This window comes from Astatotilapia calliptera, chromosome 5 (assembly GCF_964374335.1).
Source record: "Astatotilapia calliptera chromosome 5, fAstCal68.1, whole genome shotgun sequence".
NCBI classification, from domain to species: Eukaryota; Metazoa; Chordata; class Actinopteri; order Cichliformes; family Cichlidae; genus Astatotilapia; species Astatotilapia calliptera.
The window spans coordinates 12,288,184-12,307,667 of NC_137426.1; the positions used below are offsets into that span (position 1 = coordinate 12,288,184).

The 19,484-nt window shown below is 38.1% G+C and overlaps 1 protein-coding gene across 8 annotated transcripts in view; it reads left to right on the forward strand.

Moving 5' to 3' along the window:
- The window catches only part of ptprt (protein tyrosine phosphatase receptor type T), a 310,219-nt gene that overhangs the window by 91,209 nt on the left and 199,526 nt on the right, over positions 1 to 19,484 (forward strand). For all 8 annotated transcript variants that reach the window (XM_026167283.2, XM_080301696.1, XM_080301697.1 and 5 more), the window contains exon 8: positions 6,691 to 6,984. In XM_026167283.2, coding sequence (XP_026023068.1) covers positions 6,691 to 6,984 — 294 coding nt within the window. The remainder of the gene's footprint in view (positions 1 to 6,690; positions 6,985 to 19,484) is intronic.

Genomic DNA, 19,484 nt, shown 5'->3' on the forward strand with positions numbered 1-19,484 from the left:
GTGCTGTTTCAAAGAAAAAAAAGTGTTGGTTGACAAAATTACATCACTTTAAAGAGTGGTGCTCAGTGTTCTAGAAACACTGAACGATGAACCTGGAAATCAGAGATAGAGAAGTTTGAAATACTAAAAAACTATCCAATATAAATTTGTTCCACTCAAAAAGCTGCCATGTGGCAGTTATCATTAACACTTGGCAAATTCTGTTGATCTTATCATATCTGAATTATGCTATTCTGTGCGCATGTGAGTGTGTACGTGTGTCTTATCTTTGCCATGTGAGATGAACTGAGATGAAGTTCAAGGAGCTGCGAAATGGACCTGCAGTGTATTACTGATAAGACAACAATTTACAAGGAGATTAAGCAAAAAGTGAAAAAAAATCACTAATATGGGGAAAGAGAGAAAAGAAAATTGTCTTTTCAAACTTTCACATTGTTCAAAACATATCCTTTAACAACATATTCAGATTTTTGTAAATAAAAGACAACTCCAGCTTATTTAATAGCTACTTGATAAAGTTCATTTTTGGGGATTTTATTCTGCATGGATTATTAAAAGGAAAGAAAACCCATATAAACGGGCCAGATAGAGGGAGAGGAAGCAGTTCATGGACAAAAGAAAAGAAAAGTCTGTTATCATCTTGACTGTCATTACTCCTTCTTGCTCCACTGTTGAAATGGGAGAAAAACAGATTTTGGCAGAGTGACTGTCATTTTTGGTCATTTCAACAGATTTTTCCATCTTTTCCGCCACTGGGGTGATATATTTTCTCTCCTCTGGTGGGCTGAAGCCTAATATCACTCAGTCTTTCACCCACTGTACACACACACACGTTTGCAATCTTATAATCTTTCACTTTCCAAGAACGTGGCTGAGCAACATATATGTATATATATATATATATATATATATATATATATATATATATATATATATATATATATATATATATATATATATATACGTACGTGTTGAAATGGGAGGGCAGAAAGTGAGCACTTATGTCATTGTCATGCAGGTGCATATGCTGTTTCATGACTGTGGTGCATGCAAATGGAAACTTAATGTGTCTTTTTTTCCTACCTAGCTAAAAGGGTCAAGACCACTATAGACATGAAAAATGTCTACAGTTTTCTCCTTTTATGAAATGTTCACCTAAAGTTTCTCAAAGATTTTATTTTATTTTTTTGCTACCAGCGGGTGTGTCAAAAATTCATCTACTGAAAAATTCAATTTTGAGATTATTTTTCTGAATATCCATTAGTTAAAAGACTAGTAGGGCTAGTATATATGTGTAATCTTTTAATCTCTCTCTTAAAATTAGAAAATAGAAACTATGTAGGCTTTTGATTTTCTGAATACCAATTGGACATTTTGAGAAAGTCTAGTATAAATGACCTTGAGGTCTTAATAATGGAGAGAATCTATTATAGACAGAAAAATCTCTACAATGCAAACACACACACAGAAACAGCCAATGCTTTTTGGTGTGCACACTAATAAAAACTACAATAAGTAAAGCAGACTTAGCACACGCAAGGACATTTTTTTTTCCACTGTACAAAGAACATTACTTAAGGTCTTTTGTTTTTAGCTTATTTGTCTTGACACAGACACATCATGAGCCTTCTTTAAACACCATGCTGGGATTATAATACAGTGTAGTAAAAAGTAGATCCATATACTTTGTTCCCGCAGGGTGTAGTAACATGAGGCACGATGAGTCTTCAGACAACAAGACTCCAGAATACAAAAGATAAAACCTTTTGGGGCTGCGACTGCTGCAAAAACATAGACATAAATACTTACACAGTGGTCTTTATGGGCCCAGAGTTACGCGCTGTTTGCCCGCTGTATCCCAATTTCTGTTTGTTTTTACTACAGTAGGTATGTGGCTTCTGCAGAGGCATAACAGAGCTCTGCAGGAAGAGCTCAGTGGAAACGGCCTATTCTCTCCTCTTGTTTATATTCATATCTAACTTTCAGTAGATGAAAAGCATTTTTAACCATTTAGCATACAGTTTGTGGTGTTAGTGAAACATGTAGGAGAGAATCTGACTCATTATAACACCTGAAAAGCTGTTATTACAATTATTTGTTTACAGTTTCAGTGAGCTTTCTGCATTTTTCAAATATCAAGATTTGGTTATAAGATCAACTTTTTGGTAACTTAACCTGCAGGAAATAATAATAATAAAAAAAGATTCCGTCAGGTTAAATATACTGTTAGTTTCTCTATGTATTTTTGAGTCTTGTAGGCATTCAGAGTGCCTTAGACACGTTCTGTTTCCCGTATGAATGACAGAATTATTGTTGGCTGCTGCATTTTTTTTCTTTGTAATGCAATGTTTTATGTCTTGGGAGTTTTTTAAAAGGCTAAAACGATGAATGTGAAAAGCAAAGCAGATATGCAAATATAATTTGTGCAGGTTTAGAGAAGTCATTTAACTAACAAGAGCTACATTTGAAGTCTGTTGTAACACAATTTTAACAAGGGCCTGTCTGCCAATCATAAAAAAAACTCAATGTCAAATATTTCTTCAGAGTACTGATTGCACAAGAGTGATTTTCAGCTCGCTGGTGCAGCATTTGTCCTGCTACTTTTTTTAAGCATTGTTCACTCTCACCATTTTGGCAACATTCATTCATTGTGTTTCTTTCCTCACTTTCTCTCTTTTTTACTTTTCATTTAAATATATGATAAAATCTCTCACCAGTCGTGGTTTGCGGTTCTACCTATTTGCTCCCTGTCTCCCTTACTCTCAAAAAACCTTTCTGCTTTCTTCTGCCCTCCACTCGCCCTCCTATCACAGTTCATTAACATCACTGTTTGAATTCAAGTTTGAAGGCTGATTAGCGATCAGAATATGTTTGTAGTTTTTCTTATTCATTAGAGATCCCCGCATATGCTTGCAATACATAGTCTACATGTACTGAAATGCTTGTGTGTGCTTCTTACAAGTTATCGTGTTTGTATCTCCGGTTTATCATTCAGTTCCAGTTGCGGTATGTGTAAGTACAGTCATGTATTTGTTTGTATTTACATGCAGGCCCATGCTTTGATTTGTGTGGGTGCATTTGCATGCATATGTACAAGAGGTACTAGAGTCAATTTTTTATCAGCAAACGTCTGTGTCTGAGTTTCTGAAAATGTGTGTTCGCTCCATATCATCGTGGGTACCAGGTTGCATGTCACCGGGTGGCCTCTGTAACTCTCTGCTGCAAATGAGCTGGCAGAGGGAGAAATGGAGAGATGGTGGGTGAAAACAGAAGGAGCAGGGAGTGATTGATTGATTTTGCCTTTCTTCCAGTGGAGTAACATCAGGAGAAGTTGTTGAATATAAATGATGTTAATGAACAGTTAGGTCTGTGTTAAAGCACTTGTAGCAAAGGTCGACAAGCTTCTTTTAGAGGTAGTTGTCAGTGATTTGGCGTCTTTACCTTATTTAGTGCAATACTCCCAAAAATTTTCGCATTATTTGTCTAGCCTTTCAAGTAGATGTGACCATTTTCCTACTGTGAGTTACGCTTAAAAATGTTCTGGGAAAAGTAACATCCAGTTTTGTATGACTACTGCAACTGGACACAGCTGTAGTACCTTGAACGTTACCTATACTTCCTCAGTATATTTTCTAGCTAGAAAAAGCTTGTCCACATCATTGTTTTACATGACCTGTTGATAAAAAGGCAATATCCTAAAAACAGAACTGATAGATTAGTAAGAAAGCCAAGAGGAAATAAAACTAACTAGCCAGCAAGGGCAGCTTAAACTGACTGATGACTTCTCATTCTGGAGCCCATTTTTTTATCGTACTGAACTAACTAACCTAGAAACCAATTTTCACTGCACCATATGTTGTAATGCTGACATCAAGGGGCAGAGAGATAATGGTTGTGATCAGACAAAAATCAGACAGACTTTAGACACAGATAGTGTTTTTCTTGAAAAAATGTTGGGTGGCTGTTTCAGACCATTTGGTAACCAAAATTCAGGCAGTCAAATGACACTGGATGAGAAAAGGAAACATGCATTTGGTTACTTCATTACAATAATGTGATGACTGTTTCTTACTTTGCAAAAGATGGTTTGAATGGACCTCTATTGTTTGCAGAAACATCATCAATGGCACATTTTCCCCTTCATATTGAGACCAGTTTTGAGTGGGGGAAATGACATTTAAACTGTGTTCATTGGACAAAAGACTGTAACAAAACTCTTATGTATTTTTGGGGATTTATACAGTAGTGATGATTGGTTTTATTTCACTGTATCACTATTTTGTGAAGGAAAATATTATTATTTTTTTATCCCAAGAATCAAAGTTTCTGTTTGCCAAGAAGGGGAATATTTTGACAGAAGCACATGCATTCAAATACATGCAAAGCACACTAAACCTCTCTTAGGCATACACAGAGATGCTTATTGTCTGTCACTCTCTCCTACACTCACAAATGCACACACACACACAGACTCAGACACACACACTTAGCCTCCATATAGTTGAGATGGATGAGTATGCAGTAACTGACAGTTGATTCATCGGCCCCGCAGCCACCATACATATTCTAATGCAGCCTTGAGGAAAGTAAAAAACTTGGAGAGGGAAATCAGGACTTTTGCTTTTAGACTGCAGGAGTAAAGGGACCATTATTCTTACCCAGCATAACAGAGCTGTCAACTGACGAAGCACCTGCCATCGCAAAGAGATTCATTCTCAGAGACCACAAACTTCAATCTTTAAATGACTCTTTTAGTTGCAAGTGTTTTCAGAAGATCACTGTGTAGCGTAAGGAAGCTTCATTTTGAAAAGACCTTTAATTAGTTGGTCCTCTATTTGCACGTGTGTGTTTCTGAGCATCATTGCCTCCATCTTAATAATCATTGATCAACTTTCAAGCTGATCCATGTTTAGATGCCTCAACGATTCTGTATCACAACAAAGCTCCAGGAAACTGATTTTTATTTTTATTGTTTTACCTAAAAGAATATTACAGTGTGATTATGACTCACATTTTAAGGACACAAGAAGTTAATCCACACTTGGACAGCATTCTCTTGTTTCTAGTGCAGCTCAGGCACATCATATCCTTCCGTTAAAAAGTGGGTCATGACCGCTGTTCAAGGTGCTGATATAGAGGTCTTCTAAGAAGTGGGAGCTGCCCATACTAATTACCATAGTTCATAATGATGAACAGACTTCTCACCGGCACTGTCTGAGGGCCAGTAAAAAATACTCCATTTAATTCCCATGCCATTGTTTCCATCTGCTCCTGTTGCTCTTTAACTGAGCCAGTTGTTGAGTCACACTACTGTGCCTTCACATTTTGTTTTGAAAGTTAATATTACTATGTAATTTGTCTTTCTCAAATAATTAAATTTCCAGTAGATTGCATATACCTAATGTCTTCTTCCTGAAAACAGAAGATCATTTACGTGGTCTCATACTCACCATGTATTACACATTCATATGTGATAGTGGGGACTATGAAAAATCCCTTGTGGCATTGGTGTTTAGCAGCACTTTAGCACTTTATATGCTTTTAGTGAAAGTCGTTTTGTCAAATATTTAAATTTCCCCATTATATATAGTATTTTCCAAGTAAAGCAAATGGTCTGCTTTTAGTTAGACTTCTTTTCATAGGGTTAGAACTTTTCTTGCATGTGTCATTTCAGAGGTTACTTTCATTTTGAAAAGATATTGCCTATAAAATGTGAACTTGGTTTGGACAAGAAGAAAAAAAAAAGGAAAGAGCAATAAAACTTCATGCTTTTAGGCTTGACAGATGCCATTATTTCAAAGTAGCTGTCAGCAGTGTGTCAACAAAGTGATGGATTAATGCTACAAGTAAAGAATTTGACATCTCAAATGTCTCCTTTAGCTTTAATGGTATCTATTTTCACTGCAAAAGGTAAAGTGCACGTTAGCAGCAGAGTAATTCTTAAATATTACATTAAAAGTTGATGGATTTGTACACTTAAAGGTACAACATGTGTCTGTGAAAGGATGTGAGAAGTTGAGTCTCAGATAATGGATGGATGGATGGACCAAATAGTCTGTAGTTGCTACTGAAGTGTGAAAAAAGTACTTGCCTATATAATGAAAATATAAGTCTTAGATTGTTATTTCTGAAAATTACACCTCAAACCCAAAGAGAAGATTGGAGACATTCAGTTTTTTTTTGTACTAAATACTGGAACACAGCTGGAATTCTTGGCAGCAGTAAATCCTGTAATTCTGCATTACAAATGATAAGGCCACCCATATGGAAAAGAAATAGTAAAAACATATATGATTTACTCATGAAAGTGGCCATTTTCTCATTACTTTCATCTATTTTTTTAGTAAGTATACAGTACAAAACATACAAGTTTCATTATATAATTTTTCAAGGGATCTTATATGTGTTTTCACTCTTGTATGCTTTTCATACAAGTTTCATACAAGACAGATACAAACTTTATAAGATTTATATATATCTTTTCCATATGGGCAGCTGCAGATATAGTTAAAGTGAAAAGAAAGTGATGTATTTTTTTCCTGTTTGCTGTGTGACTTATCAGGGACTGTGTAATTTTTCAGGTTACAAAACCTTTTATTGATGTATTCAGAAGAATATTTATTGATTATTTTATTTTAAAAAAGAGAAAGATTTTACACTCAAATAAACATTTTTGTCTTTATTTCACAGCTCCACCCACTCCCATTGCACCTCCTGAGCTTCTTTCTGTTGGTGCTACTTACCTTTGGATCAAACCCAATGCCAACAGCATCATTGGTGATGGGCCAATAATCCTGAAGGAAGTGGAGTACCGGACCACTTCAGGGAACTGGGTAGAGACCCATGTGGTTGACTCCCCTACATATAAACTGTGGCATCTGGACCCAGATGTAGAATATGAGATCAAGGTCCTGCTTTCCAGACCTGGAGAGGGAGGAACAGGACCCCCAGGTCCACCACTGGTAACCAGGACCAAATGTGCGGGTAAGTAAGCACTTTTTTCTTTGTTATTGCTTTAATTATTTGTTTAATTATTTTCCCATTTATGTTGCCTTTTTACCTATTTCTCAATTATTTTTAAAAATTTAGATTTCATTTAGAAATCTCTCTTTGCAGTTGCTTGATCCTGTTTTGTCTTATTTCTGTTGGACAACTGTACTGTGATCCACTGATATACTCAGCTCATTAATCCATGGGTAGCACTAATATAATAAGAATGATTTACTATGGTCTGAATATGATGACAGCATGATTTGGAGCCAGAGAGGTAAAAAAGGCTGATGAGAAAGATAACAAAGAAGGAAAAAATGAGGAAAAAAGTGTTTCCTTTTACGTCTTCTTGGGAAGAGAACGCAAATCAAAGCTGATGATAATTGACATGTTAAGAAGAAGCCCCAGAGATGAAGAAATGTTGGAGTGCATAGTTTGCAGGGAAGAAGGTAGGAGAGGTTAGGTGGGGGCAATCATGGCCAATAATGAGTATCCCAGCGGGGGTGTAAGGACGCAATAAGTGGCAGTTCATTTGATAAAATGACAGCCCATCAGATCTCTGATGGCCTCTTATGTGTGTGTAGGTGTGTGTCAGTGTGTATGTGTTAAGTGTGTTCTTACTTAACAAGTAGGAAGCCATCATTCTCCATTCCAGCATTCCCTATGGACTTCTCTGTGTTTGCATTTTGCCATGCAACTAATTGTCTTTGTTCTATCTTGGCCTTTTGACCTTTTTTGTTGCTTTCACTGTACTACTTTAGTCTTCTGATTTTCTGACGCTATTCTTGCTTCCCACTCTCTTTCATTCTTAAATTCATTTTCCCACTTCTAACTTTTTTCTGTCCTTTTCATTTCCTTTTCTCTGCAATGTTTTCCACTCTTTTGTCCTGACTTCATTTCCTTCTTGTCTTCCTTTCTCCCATTTTAGAGTTTTTTCACCCTTTCTCCTTTTTCATCACTTGGGTTTTACTTTATGGTGTCATTTTTTTGAACTCTTCTTCCCTTCTGTCCTTTAATGTTTACTTCTTCTGTTTTTGACACTTTCCCCTTTTATTCACGCCTCCCCCTTTCTTCTCTGCCATGTCCTTCTTCCTTCTGCCATTCTGTCTCAGTTGTTTTTCTCAAGGGCTTCATTTTATGAGAATTAGAGAGAACAAGACAAAATGATGATGAAGAGTGAGAGGAGATCAAAAAGATGAAGGTGTTATTCTGTAAAGACAGTGGGCTCGATCTGGATCTAACCTTGCATTCAAAGAGGGGAGAGAGAGAGAAAGAGAAAATGCTTTAATAATGCTTCTACTTTTTTTTGATGGAATATACATAGCTAGTGTGTGTGCCTTGGGGCATTCGTTGTTTATGCTACAAGTTCTGTCAAAACTTTGGAGCATTAACTTGGCAGATGCTTAAATTTAATTGGAATGGGAATTTTGTGTATTTGCGGTTGCTGTGTTATGTGTGAGTGAGAACGTGTGAACTCTACTGTGTGCATATCTTTCTGTGTTTGTGTGTGTGAGTATGTCTGCATTGTGTACATGCTTGTGTGTCTACCACAATGTGTTTGTGTTTGTGCATTTGTGGTCTTCAGTCCACCCCATGTTTTTTCTTTTTTTCTTAACTCTGTGGTAATCAGCAGGTGAAAATTATGTGTTAACACTACAGTCTCTGTTTTGGTCTCTCTCCCTGCTTCCTTGCTTTATCTATCTCTCACTTTCAATCTCTCACTCTTACTTTCTGTCTCCCATATTGAAACACAAGTAGCTGGTGAGGCGCTGGGGTCTTATGGGCCCTACACATAAATGTTTTCTCATAAAGAACTCATTGTGCAAACCTGCTAGCTAAATAGCTTACTAGCTTGTAGAATATGAGCCTAACCAATTCTTTAAACGAGGCATAGACCTTACCTTCTATCCTTCTATCTACAGAGAAAATGCTTATTCAACGTATCATCCAGATTTTTTCAGGTTTGTGAATCCACAGCTACAATACTCAGTGATGATGCAGAGAGATGACTTTGCTAATATTAAATTACAGTTTGAAGAGTGCTTTTACAAATTGATATATACAGCAGATGCCAGTTTGCAGAATTACTAGTAAAAATGTTAACTCTTTCTTTTGCTTTTGGATGTTGTAATAAATAAAATTCTCTACCTATACCAGTTAGAAAATGCACAACAGACAATGTTTATGAACGTTTTTACACAGCCAGAGTGAAATTTACTCATCTATAGGGAGTGCAGAATTATTAGGCAAGTTGTATTTTTGAGGAATAATGTTATTATTGAACAACAACCATGTTCTAAATGAACCCAAAAAACTCATTAATATCAAAGCTGAATGTTTTTGGAAGTAGTTTTTAGTTTGTTTTTAGTTTTAGCTATTTTAGGGGGATATCTGTGTGTGCAGGTGACTATTACTGTGCATAATTATTAGGCAACTTAACAAAAAACAAATATATACCCATTTCAATTATTTATTTTTACCAGTGACACCAATATAACATCTCCACATTCACAAATATACATTTCTGACATTCAAAAACAAAACAAAAACAAATCAGCGACCAATATAGCCACCAATATAGCGACCAATATAGCCAAGGACACTCAAAAGCCTGCTATCCATGGATTCTGTCAGTGTTTTGATCTGTTCACCATCAACATTGCGTGCAGCAGCAACCACAGCCTCCCAGACACTGTTCAGAGAGGTGTACTGTTTTCCCTCCTTGTAAATCTCACATTTGATGATGGACCACTGCTTGAAGAAGGTGTCTTGGCAGTAGGACTGGGAGTTGAGCTTGACTCCATCCTCAACCCGAAAAGGCCCCACAAGCTCATCTTTGATGATACCAGCCCAAACCAGTACTCCACCTCCACCTTGCTGGCGTCTGAGTCGGACTGGAGCTGTCTGCCCTTTACCAATCCAGCCACGGGCCCATCCATCTGGCCCATCGAGACTCACTCTCATTTCATCAGTCCATAAAACCTTAGAAAAACCAGTCTTGAGATATTTCTTGGCCCGGTCTTGACGTTTCAGCTTGTGTGTCTTGTTCAGTGGTGGTCGTCTTTCAGCCTTTCTTACCTTGGCCATGTCTCTGAGTATTGCACACCTTGTGCTTTTGGGCACTCCAGTGATGTTGCAGCTCTGAAATATGGCCAAACTGGTGGCAAGTGGCATCTTGGCAGCTGCACGCTTGACTTTTCTCAGTTCATGGGCAGTTATTTTGCGCCTTGGTTTTTCCACACGCTTCTTGCGACCCTGTTGACTATTTTGAATGAAACGCTTGATTGTTCGATGATCACGCTTCAGAAGCTTTGCAATTTTGAGACTGCTGCATCCCTCTGCAAGATATCTCACTATTTTTGACTTTTCTGAGCCCGTCAAGTCCTTCTTTTGACCAATTTTGCCAAAGGAAAGGAAGTTGCCTAATAATTATGCACACCTGATATAGGGTGTTGATGTCATTAGACCACACCCCTTCTCATTACAGAGAAGCACATCACCTAATATGCTTAATTGGTAGTAGGCTTTCGAGCCTATACAGCTTGGAGTAAGACAACATGCATGAAGAAGATGATGTGGACAAAATACTCATTTGCCTAATAATTCTGCACTCCCTGTAGTGGAAGAACAATTAGAAACAGCATAAGTTGCAATGAAATACACCAAAATGAATCTTCTAATTTTAAAGTGAGTTTCACATGGTTGAAGTAGCGGCATAACAACAGCATTGCTGCAGCGGCTCCAGACATGCTCCCAATAGTATGGGACAAGTTTGACTATCGTATGGAGGAGGACACAAGTTTTGTGTAAAATTTTATTTTCAGAAGATATTTTAAAATTTACCACAAGCTTCTATGTCTATTACTTAAAAAAACAAAAAACTATGGCCTTTTGAATTCGGATGATTCTTTTTGATACACCCTGTTTTGTTCTCCTGTATTATCTTTTTTTCTAGCTGTTTATAGATTCTTATGTCACATGGCTATAAAATTAGTTCACATAGCTGCTCTAAATATGGGAGAAATAAATCTCCCTGAGGGACCAGGGGGCAAAGCAGTGAATGTTTACAATGTTTAAGTCCACCTATAATCTGGCTCTTTGAAATATCTTTGAAAAGAAAAAAATGAATGCATTAGTTTATGTTATAGTTCCTTATTTCATTCTAGGAACATATCACTCAGCAGTAAGAGTTGCTTGCGGATGTAATTATTTGGACAATAATGAGGTTCTGTGGCACAGAGGGATATAATATATGGACTTTGAAGTGAGTATTTGTTTTATTGACTTTTGTTGACAATAAGAACTGTAGAAAATGATTATTATTATTATTTTGCTTCTCTTTCCCTTTTAGCATCCTTTACAAATCCAGCTCTACACCTCTAATAGATCTGTATTCTTTCTTTGCCTTGGAGTAGAGCAGGGCAATATGGCCAAAAATATTTATCACGATATATATATTTGAAAATTTGCGATAACGATATAACCAACGATATAATTGATGCGAGACAAAATACAACTCCACAACATTACTAGCGCAAAAAGACAACCTTCCATTTATTTTCACTTAAACAAGAAGCTGGTTTTTATGTACATTAAAACCTTTATAAAAATGTAACAGTGCAAATGCAAATTCCTTGCTTAAAGTTTAACCAAAAGGCATTTCCAGTAGAAATGGGCTGACATATCCTGAGCATAACCATGTATAATATCCACTGAAGTTAAAAAGAGGTGCTTTGCAACATTAAACTGCAGTGTGCAGTACGTATTTTTCGGACCATAAGGTGCACGGGATTATAAGGCACATTAAGCGAAACAAAGCAGTCAGATAAATCAAACTTTATTAAACTCATTCTTCTTGCTTCCTCCACTTCTGTACCATTGATTCATTAATGTTGAATTCTCTGGCAGCTGCTCTATTCCCATGTTGTTGCAGTATATTAATGACTAACCTTGTATTGTGGATGGATTATCTCAGTTGTTCTCCTGACTGAAGTTTGGTCCGTTTACAGCATCCTGCCATGCGATTGCATTTGTCTCTAACTATCAGGAACTTTAACGTTAACTTTTATAAGTGGAAAAGTGTTAGTGTTCGTCCTCCAGCACTGTTTATGTTATGCTAACATAGCTGTGTCGCTAGCGATCAGGTAGCACATCATTATATACCAGCTAGCCCAACTTCAGTAACCCTACAAACGTCACTGCTGTTTAGTTTCCTGTCTTCATTTATGTTGGACGTGATAGCAGAGCTGTGCGTTTGAATTTTTCCAGAAATCTCTCAGTCAGAACATGCAATATCATGCTTAGGTAACTAGCGAAACTAGCGAGCTAACTTCCGCTAGCTTCCTGCTAACTTCTAACTCCGTTAAATGTAATAACTTTTGTTTTCATGGATGCTTGGAAGTTAAACTTCATAGTTTCACCTGGTTAAGCAGCAATGCTGATCGTTTTATTAAAGATGAAAGAATTGAGACAGTTTTTAACTCTCAGTGATGCTGCAGTGTTGTTTGACCTGAAGCATACGGAGTTTAGGACCCAGATTACTCCCAGATTTAAGAGCATCTTAGTCCCACAAATACGACAATAACGACCGCCGCTTGCATGTTCTGCAAAAAAATGTGCTTTGTCGTGTATCTGACGGACAAACACCAAACCAGTTCCACATCACGGAAGTTGCACCATTTTTACAAACCAATTCTGGTTCATCTGTTTCACTCAACAATCGGCCATGTGCGTATGAAAACAAAGGCACTGCGCATGCGCGTTTTACTCATTCTATCGCGATATTTCATTTTCCTATCGTTGCCTAACATTATACCGGTATTACCGTGAACGGTATAATATGGCCCAGCCCTACCTTGGAGTACATCATCACACAGGTTACCTGAATTTCCTGGTCTCTACTGTGTTTATTCTTGTGAACACAAAGAGACACCCTCAGCCCACCTATCGTCTACATACACACACATACACACCTGTCCTGTCTCAAACTTCCTGGTATGCACATCTAAAGCTCTCTGCCCTTTCGCAGACATGCCACATACACACTCTTCAAATTTTTATTTTGCTATTTTGCTCAAACAAAACTTCAGATTGAACAGAGGCTCAAATCTCAGAACAGTTTGTCTGTGTGTACTTGCAGTACATTTAGAAGTAGCCACTTGTTTTCAGCAGGTGTACAGCTGCGAGGTGAAAAGGGATAACTATTTCTCACGTAGGAATAAGATGAGGCACAAGAGGAATTGGAGACAGTGAGATAGGATTAGGTGGAAAAATGTTGCGTGTGAAATAAAAATAGCTGCAGTGAGACAGTGGCAAATCAACAAAGCAGGGGGGGGGACAACAGAAACTAGAAAATGTGCTAAAGGATGAGAAGAGAGGGTGAGAGTTAAAGAAAGAAAACAAGAAAAAAAGGATAATAAAAAAAAAAATGGAGCACAGAAGAAATGGAGAGGAGGAGAAGAAAGAGACAGAAGAAGGATGCAGTGTAAGGGAAAGAGAAGCCAGTGACGTGAAGTGAAATAGAACAGAGCCGGTGGTCACTCTTTTTGTGTTTGTGTGGAAAGCATAGTAGAAAGGAACATGTGTTTCTGGGCTAGTGGCGCAATGTTTAGCTGTCACAACCATTCATGGGGTGCTCCATGTGTGCTCATTTGTGTGTGTTGTGCGTGACAGGATTGAAACAGGCAGGCAGGACAGATGTTCAAGAACCTGCTGGCTGCTGGAATGCATGTGTGTGTTTGTCGCCACACCTCCTGTGTTCACCTTTCTCTTCTTGTTATCATCTACAGCCATTCAAATTAGGATTCACCAACAGACCTAATAATCACTTTCTTGGTAGAACCTGGGACCATTTCGTGGCCTTTGCGTTTTTTAATTCCACGTCATTTCCACTGTGTTTAATGGAGTATAGCCAAATTTTCAAACATGTATTTTTTTCCCATTTTATTTTAAAATTTCAGTCTGAGTTTTTTAAATGAGCTTAAATGGCTGAATAAAAGGCATACATCCACTATCGAACCTCGTGGCCGATTTCTGCCCCTTGAAACCCATTATAAACGCTATTTTTCACTGCAAATTAATTACGGTCAAAGGGATCGTCGATGTTTTTAAGTTTCATTTTCATTTTGGAGGAGGCCTTAGAGTTGTAATTTTTTTATTTGTCCACCGAGTGGCGCCCTTGCTTCACATTTGACCCCTGCTGGAAAACAGCGGGCTGCTTAGACAGACCTGCGGAAAATGAAGCCTGATTCCCGGCGTGCAGCAGCGGCTTCGCCCGCTGATCGGGCGGGACCATTTTCGGTCCCTAGGACCGTGAGAGGGTGCTTTTTTTTTTTTAGTCAACAGGAAATGACGTATTTGTTGTCACGTGGTATCGGACGTGTGTGCTGGAAAAAGCAGTCCCCGGTGATCGTGCCCCGGTCATCGTCGCGACTTACCCCGGGAAGATGCACTTTTTTCGGCCTAGAGGAGCAGCATTTGCCGCCTGGAGACCATTTTCTGGTCCTGAAAAAAAAAAAAAAGGCGATCGAAATGACTGTTGGTGCCAATCTTTAGTCCATCTAAAGGCCTAATTATAATAACAATTGAATATTACCTCAAATGGTTTTTTTGGAAAATATTCAAGTTTTATGTTTTTTGGGGCAAAAAAAGCAGTGCGCTCATGTGACGAAACTGGGATATAAAGGGTTAAAATCCGCGAAATGTAATTAAAACTTGACATGAATATTTCAAGGAGAAGTAGGTCTAAAAGATTGGCTAATTTAAAGTGGAATAAAATATTAATATATAAAATTTTTATAGCACTTTTTTGGGCGTGGTCGATTAGGACCGATAGTGTGTGCATTTTATGAAATGCGCTCCTGCAAAAAAAATAAAAGTGGATCGAAATGAATGTTGGTGCCAATCTTTGGTCCATCTAAAGGCCTAATTATAATAACAAACAAATATTACTTCAAATGTTTTTTTTGGAAAATATTTAGTTTTTTTGTTTTTTGGGGCTAAAAAAACAGGGCGCTCATGTAATAAAACTGGGATTTAAAGGGTTAAAACAATGAAAATATAATTAAAACTTGACATGGATATTTTAAGCAGAAGTAGTTTTAAAAGATTGACTAATTTAAAGTAGAAAAAAATATTGATATATAACATTTTTAGAGCACTTTTGGGGCGGGACAATTTTTGGTCCCGAGGTTCACGAAAGGATGGGATTTTGAGGTTCTACCAAGGTTAAAGTCATTCTCCTGGCATTTATTACACACCTTCAAGATCATGTCATTAAAATGATATATTTTAGATTTTCCCATCACCATTAAAATTCTTCCTTCATGGTTTCAAATGGCTTATGGGTGATTACACTTTTGTATTATTTGTGCAACCTCTCTACCTGCAGCCTGCCCCTCACTCTTCCTCTGCATCTCTAAATGGAGACACAGTGCTGGTCCACGCAACCCAGGTATTTAACTGGTAAATCAGAGGGCAATAGGAAAGGGTTTAGTTGAACTTTTAATTAAGAAGTAGATGTGGATTACAAAAAAGAGGTGCTATAGGAGATGAGTTGTTTAAGGATGTTTGGAGAGTATGTTGTGATTCTATGAACATTAAAGTCCTGGGATTGATTGGTGACCTGCTTGTTGTGTATCTTGCCTCTTCCCCTTTAAAAGCCGGGATAGTTAAAAACAAAGAGATTTGATCCCTGAAGCAACTGATCACTCCATAAATGCAGTAGATAATGTTATTCTGTTTCAGTTTTCAGTAAAATACCAAATGGGAATTATTAGAATGAAATAGGGTGAAGCTATTTATTCCACAGATGTTGCTACACAGATGGACTATTCCATAACAGTTATACCAGTGCAGATAAAGAAAACTGCTAACAATGAAAATACTAACTACCAATATTTCTCACATAAGCAAGTAGGAAAAGGAGCAGAATGGAGAAAAAACTGGAGGGCAACTTGAAAAACTGTCATAGACTCATAAAATTATGTCGAAGTTCCTGCAAAAACTACCCAAACATGACTCAGTAAAGTGACTCACTATTAACTGACAATCTGACAGGTTATGCCTGTTAAGTTAAGCCATATATAGGCGATGTCAGTGGAAAACAAAAGACTGTCAGACCAGAAACCTTAAATAATTCAGAAAAAAATGACAAGGCAAACACACACACGCGCACACAAATATATATACATACATATAATTTGGACCAACTGGCATCACATTTTAGCCCGATGGGTACCCTTTAGCTTCATTTCACCAGTCTTCATAGTTTCAGGGTCTAAACCCAATAAAACAGCAAGTGAAAATGAAAACAGAAAGCATGTGAAAGCATAACTAATTAAAAGTGAACAGCAAGTGAAAGTAAAAATAATGAGCGAGTTACAAAAAAGTAGACCAAATACAAAGACGAAGCTCCTTTTTATGCACACTTATGGCTCTTTCCAGTAAAAGCATTTCCTTTGTCCAACTAGTATTGCTTGAACTTGTGCATCATGGCACCAACAGCAAAGAGCACTGTCTGACATGCTAGCGACTTTGACAAAACTGCAGCGTTTGATACCCTGGGAAGGAGAACCGGCTGGGTTCAGTGAGGACATGGCCTTGATCATGATTGATTTCACTGTGCACTCTCCTCTACAACTTCTCCTCTCTTTCCTCTTTTTTTTCTTGGTCCTATTCCCCCATCTTCCTTATCATCATTCTTTATACATTTCAGGGCTTTCAAATGGTTCCTCAACTTTTTCCATTTGAATAATTTGTTTTTATGCCTATAAATATATACCTTTTTCAATAAACCAAACTCAGAAAAAGAGATGTTTCCTCACTCCTGCAATGCTCTCTATAAGTGTGTATGACCTTCATAGTTTTGTGCTCTTGATCTGATTTCAAAATGAGCCTCTATCATTTCATTTCATCCCTGTTGATCTTTCTTACTTAAGTCAGTGACACTGCTTAGCTGCAGAGAGCCTGTCAACACACACAAACACACTCCTGACATTTTCTCTTCCCCTTACTTGTCGTTCATCTTTGTATCTCTGTCCTTTTCCCTCTCCTTTATCCTTCCCTGATCCTCTGTCTTCTTGCCTCTACTCTTGCTTGAAATTCAAAGTTCCCAAGCATAAAATGTGAACATTGGCTGTGATCCTTGTCTCTATAAATATCAGCTTTTAACTTAAACATTACCTCTTCAAAGTGTAAGTGTATCCTCCTGTAGTCCCTTACTTATAAATTAATATTTTTTATGTGCGGCGATAATGTAAGTGTTGGCTAATTTGTTACCCAATAAAGACTTTTTATTCACCTACGGTCTTTAAATCTTCCCTTAGTATATTTTCTTTGCCTTTTACTCCCATACAATTTCCATTCCGCGTCTCTTCTTTATAGAAGGCAGGTGCTAATGTGAATGTTGGCTAATATGCAGCACTCTATAAAGACTCAATTCATCTGAGGTTATATACTGCATCTGAGCATCTTCTTTCCTTTCCCTCTCTTGGCCGTTTCTTATAAAGTAGATCTTTATGTGAAGGATGGTAATGTGAGTGTTGGCTAATGTGTTACTCCATAAAAATGGATTTTTAATTCACCTGCTGGGTATATACTGATTTGGCTGACACCACTGCTCTATCGTTTTGCCGAGCCAAGCAGTATAGATGCAGTTAAGGGAGTGCATCCGTTTTACATCAAACATTACCAGAATGAAACAGTTCAGGGCTCAGATTTTTGCAGGTGCACTGGTATTGAATCAAAGCCTGGATCCATATTTTTTGTGAAATAAGCACATTGTGCTGAAAAGGAAATGGAATGTCACAAATGTACGCTGCTCTTTTCAGCTACCGGTTGATGAGCTGTAGCCCTCAGTCAGAAGTGGATGTCATCAGAAGGTTCCTAGTGGCTGCCAAATCACTGGACATCTGCATGGAACTTTCAGCTAGTCTCCTCTCACCTACAAATTGAGCACTTTATGCTTCCACCCCCATTTGCTGAGCCCAGTCTTTCTTCTCTTATTACCCAAAGCGTTCAGATGTTGCCAAATCAGCCTCTGCAATACAGCTATAAAAGCTTATATTTTAAACTTTTTAGCAGTGTTCCTCTAATGACAGATAATACTCTTATGTATTATTATTCAGAAAAGCCACAGTGATGTTGAAGATGTGGCTTATAGTTTTTCTGTAGCGTTAACTCTCACCTCCAATGTTTAGTTCTGTGTGCTATCCCTGACTTGTTTTGCTTCTAATTAAGACAATTACCGTATTTTCCGGACTGAAAAGCGCACCTGAATATTAGCCGCACAAGCTAAAATCAGGGGAAAATCCTGTTTTGTACATACATTAGCCGCACCTGACTAAAAGCCGCAGGTGTTTCAATGTTGACTCATCATATGTAAGAGAATATGCACAAAGGGAACTGTCAGGAAAGAGATGGCTGTTTGGAGACACCCCCCTTTTATTAATATTTTGAAAAACAAGTTATGGGTACATATTTGCATAACTTTTTAGGTATATGTACAAGCACCGGTAATTACAAGTACGAAACATGTACTGTGCTTCATAAACGAGTAACAAATGTAGTACATAACAATAACCTACAGCACACCAGAAAAATAGATTCGGACTACCTTTTAGGCTCAGGTGCAGTGACACGGCTTTAACAAGAAGAAAAGTCAGTCATTCACCACCATCTTTCTCTTCTTCCGGCGCACTAAAACCACCAAAGTCCTCTTCTCCAGTGTCGGATACGAACAGGCTCAGGATGGCTACTTCATCCACTCTCAGCTTCTTTCCTTTGTTGTCACTTTCAAAACCAAACAAATCCTCGTTGTCAGTGTCAGAGTTGAACACCCTAAGAAGGGCCGTGGCGGTGTCCTCCTCTCCATCATGCAGCAGTCCAGCCCTTCGAAATCCGTTGGTGTTCGTGGATATTTTCACACTTTTCCACGCTGTCAGAATCCACTGGTGGAGTTGAGCATAACTTGCTTTTCGCAAGGTTATCGGCGCTCGTCATCCACGCCTCCCGCTGAACGCGTAGCGCTACTTTGAAGTTTGTTTTTCGCGCTACTTTGTACGGCACTACGTTGCCTGGCGGACGGACATGTGACCAACATACCACTCTTGAACCCCGATACTGTATGTCTGATCACATGCCCTTCCGCCAGGCAACGTAGTGCCGTACAACAGCGGAACAAACAAAACAAATCCTCATACAATATCACAAAAATCATGGACAATCCATAGAAAAGCCGCACCTGACAAAAAGCCGCAGGGTTCAAAGCTTGTGCAAAAAGTAGCGGCTTATAGCCTGACAATTATGGTACATCCTTTTTATTGGCAATTTATCCATGGCTTCCCCTTTAATTTTACTTCTAAAGCCATCAAAAACAACACGTATAGTATGCAGCCAGCCAGCCAGCCAGCCAATTCAGGTTCTTGGGGCGCTTGAGGTTTTTGCAGCTCTTACATGGTGAGAACCAGAATTTAGGGCTAACACAATGAGACAGA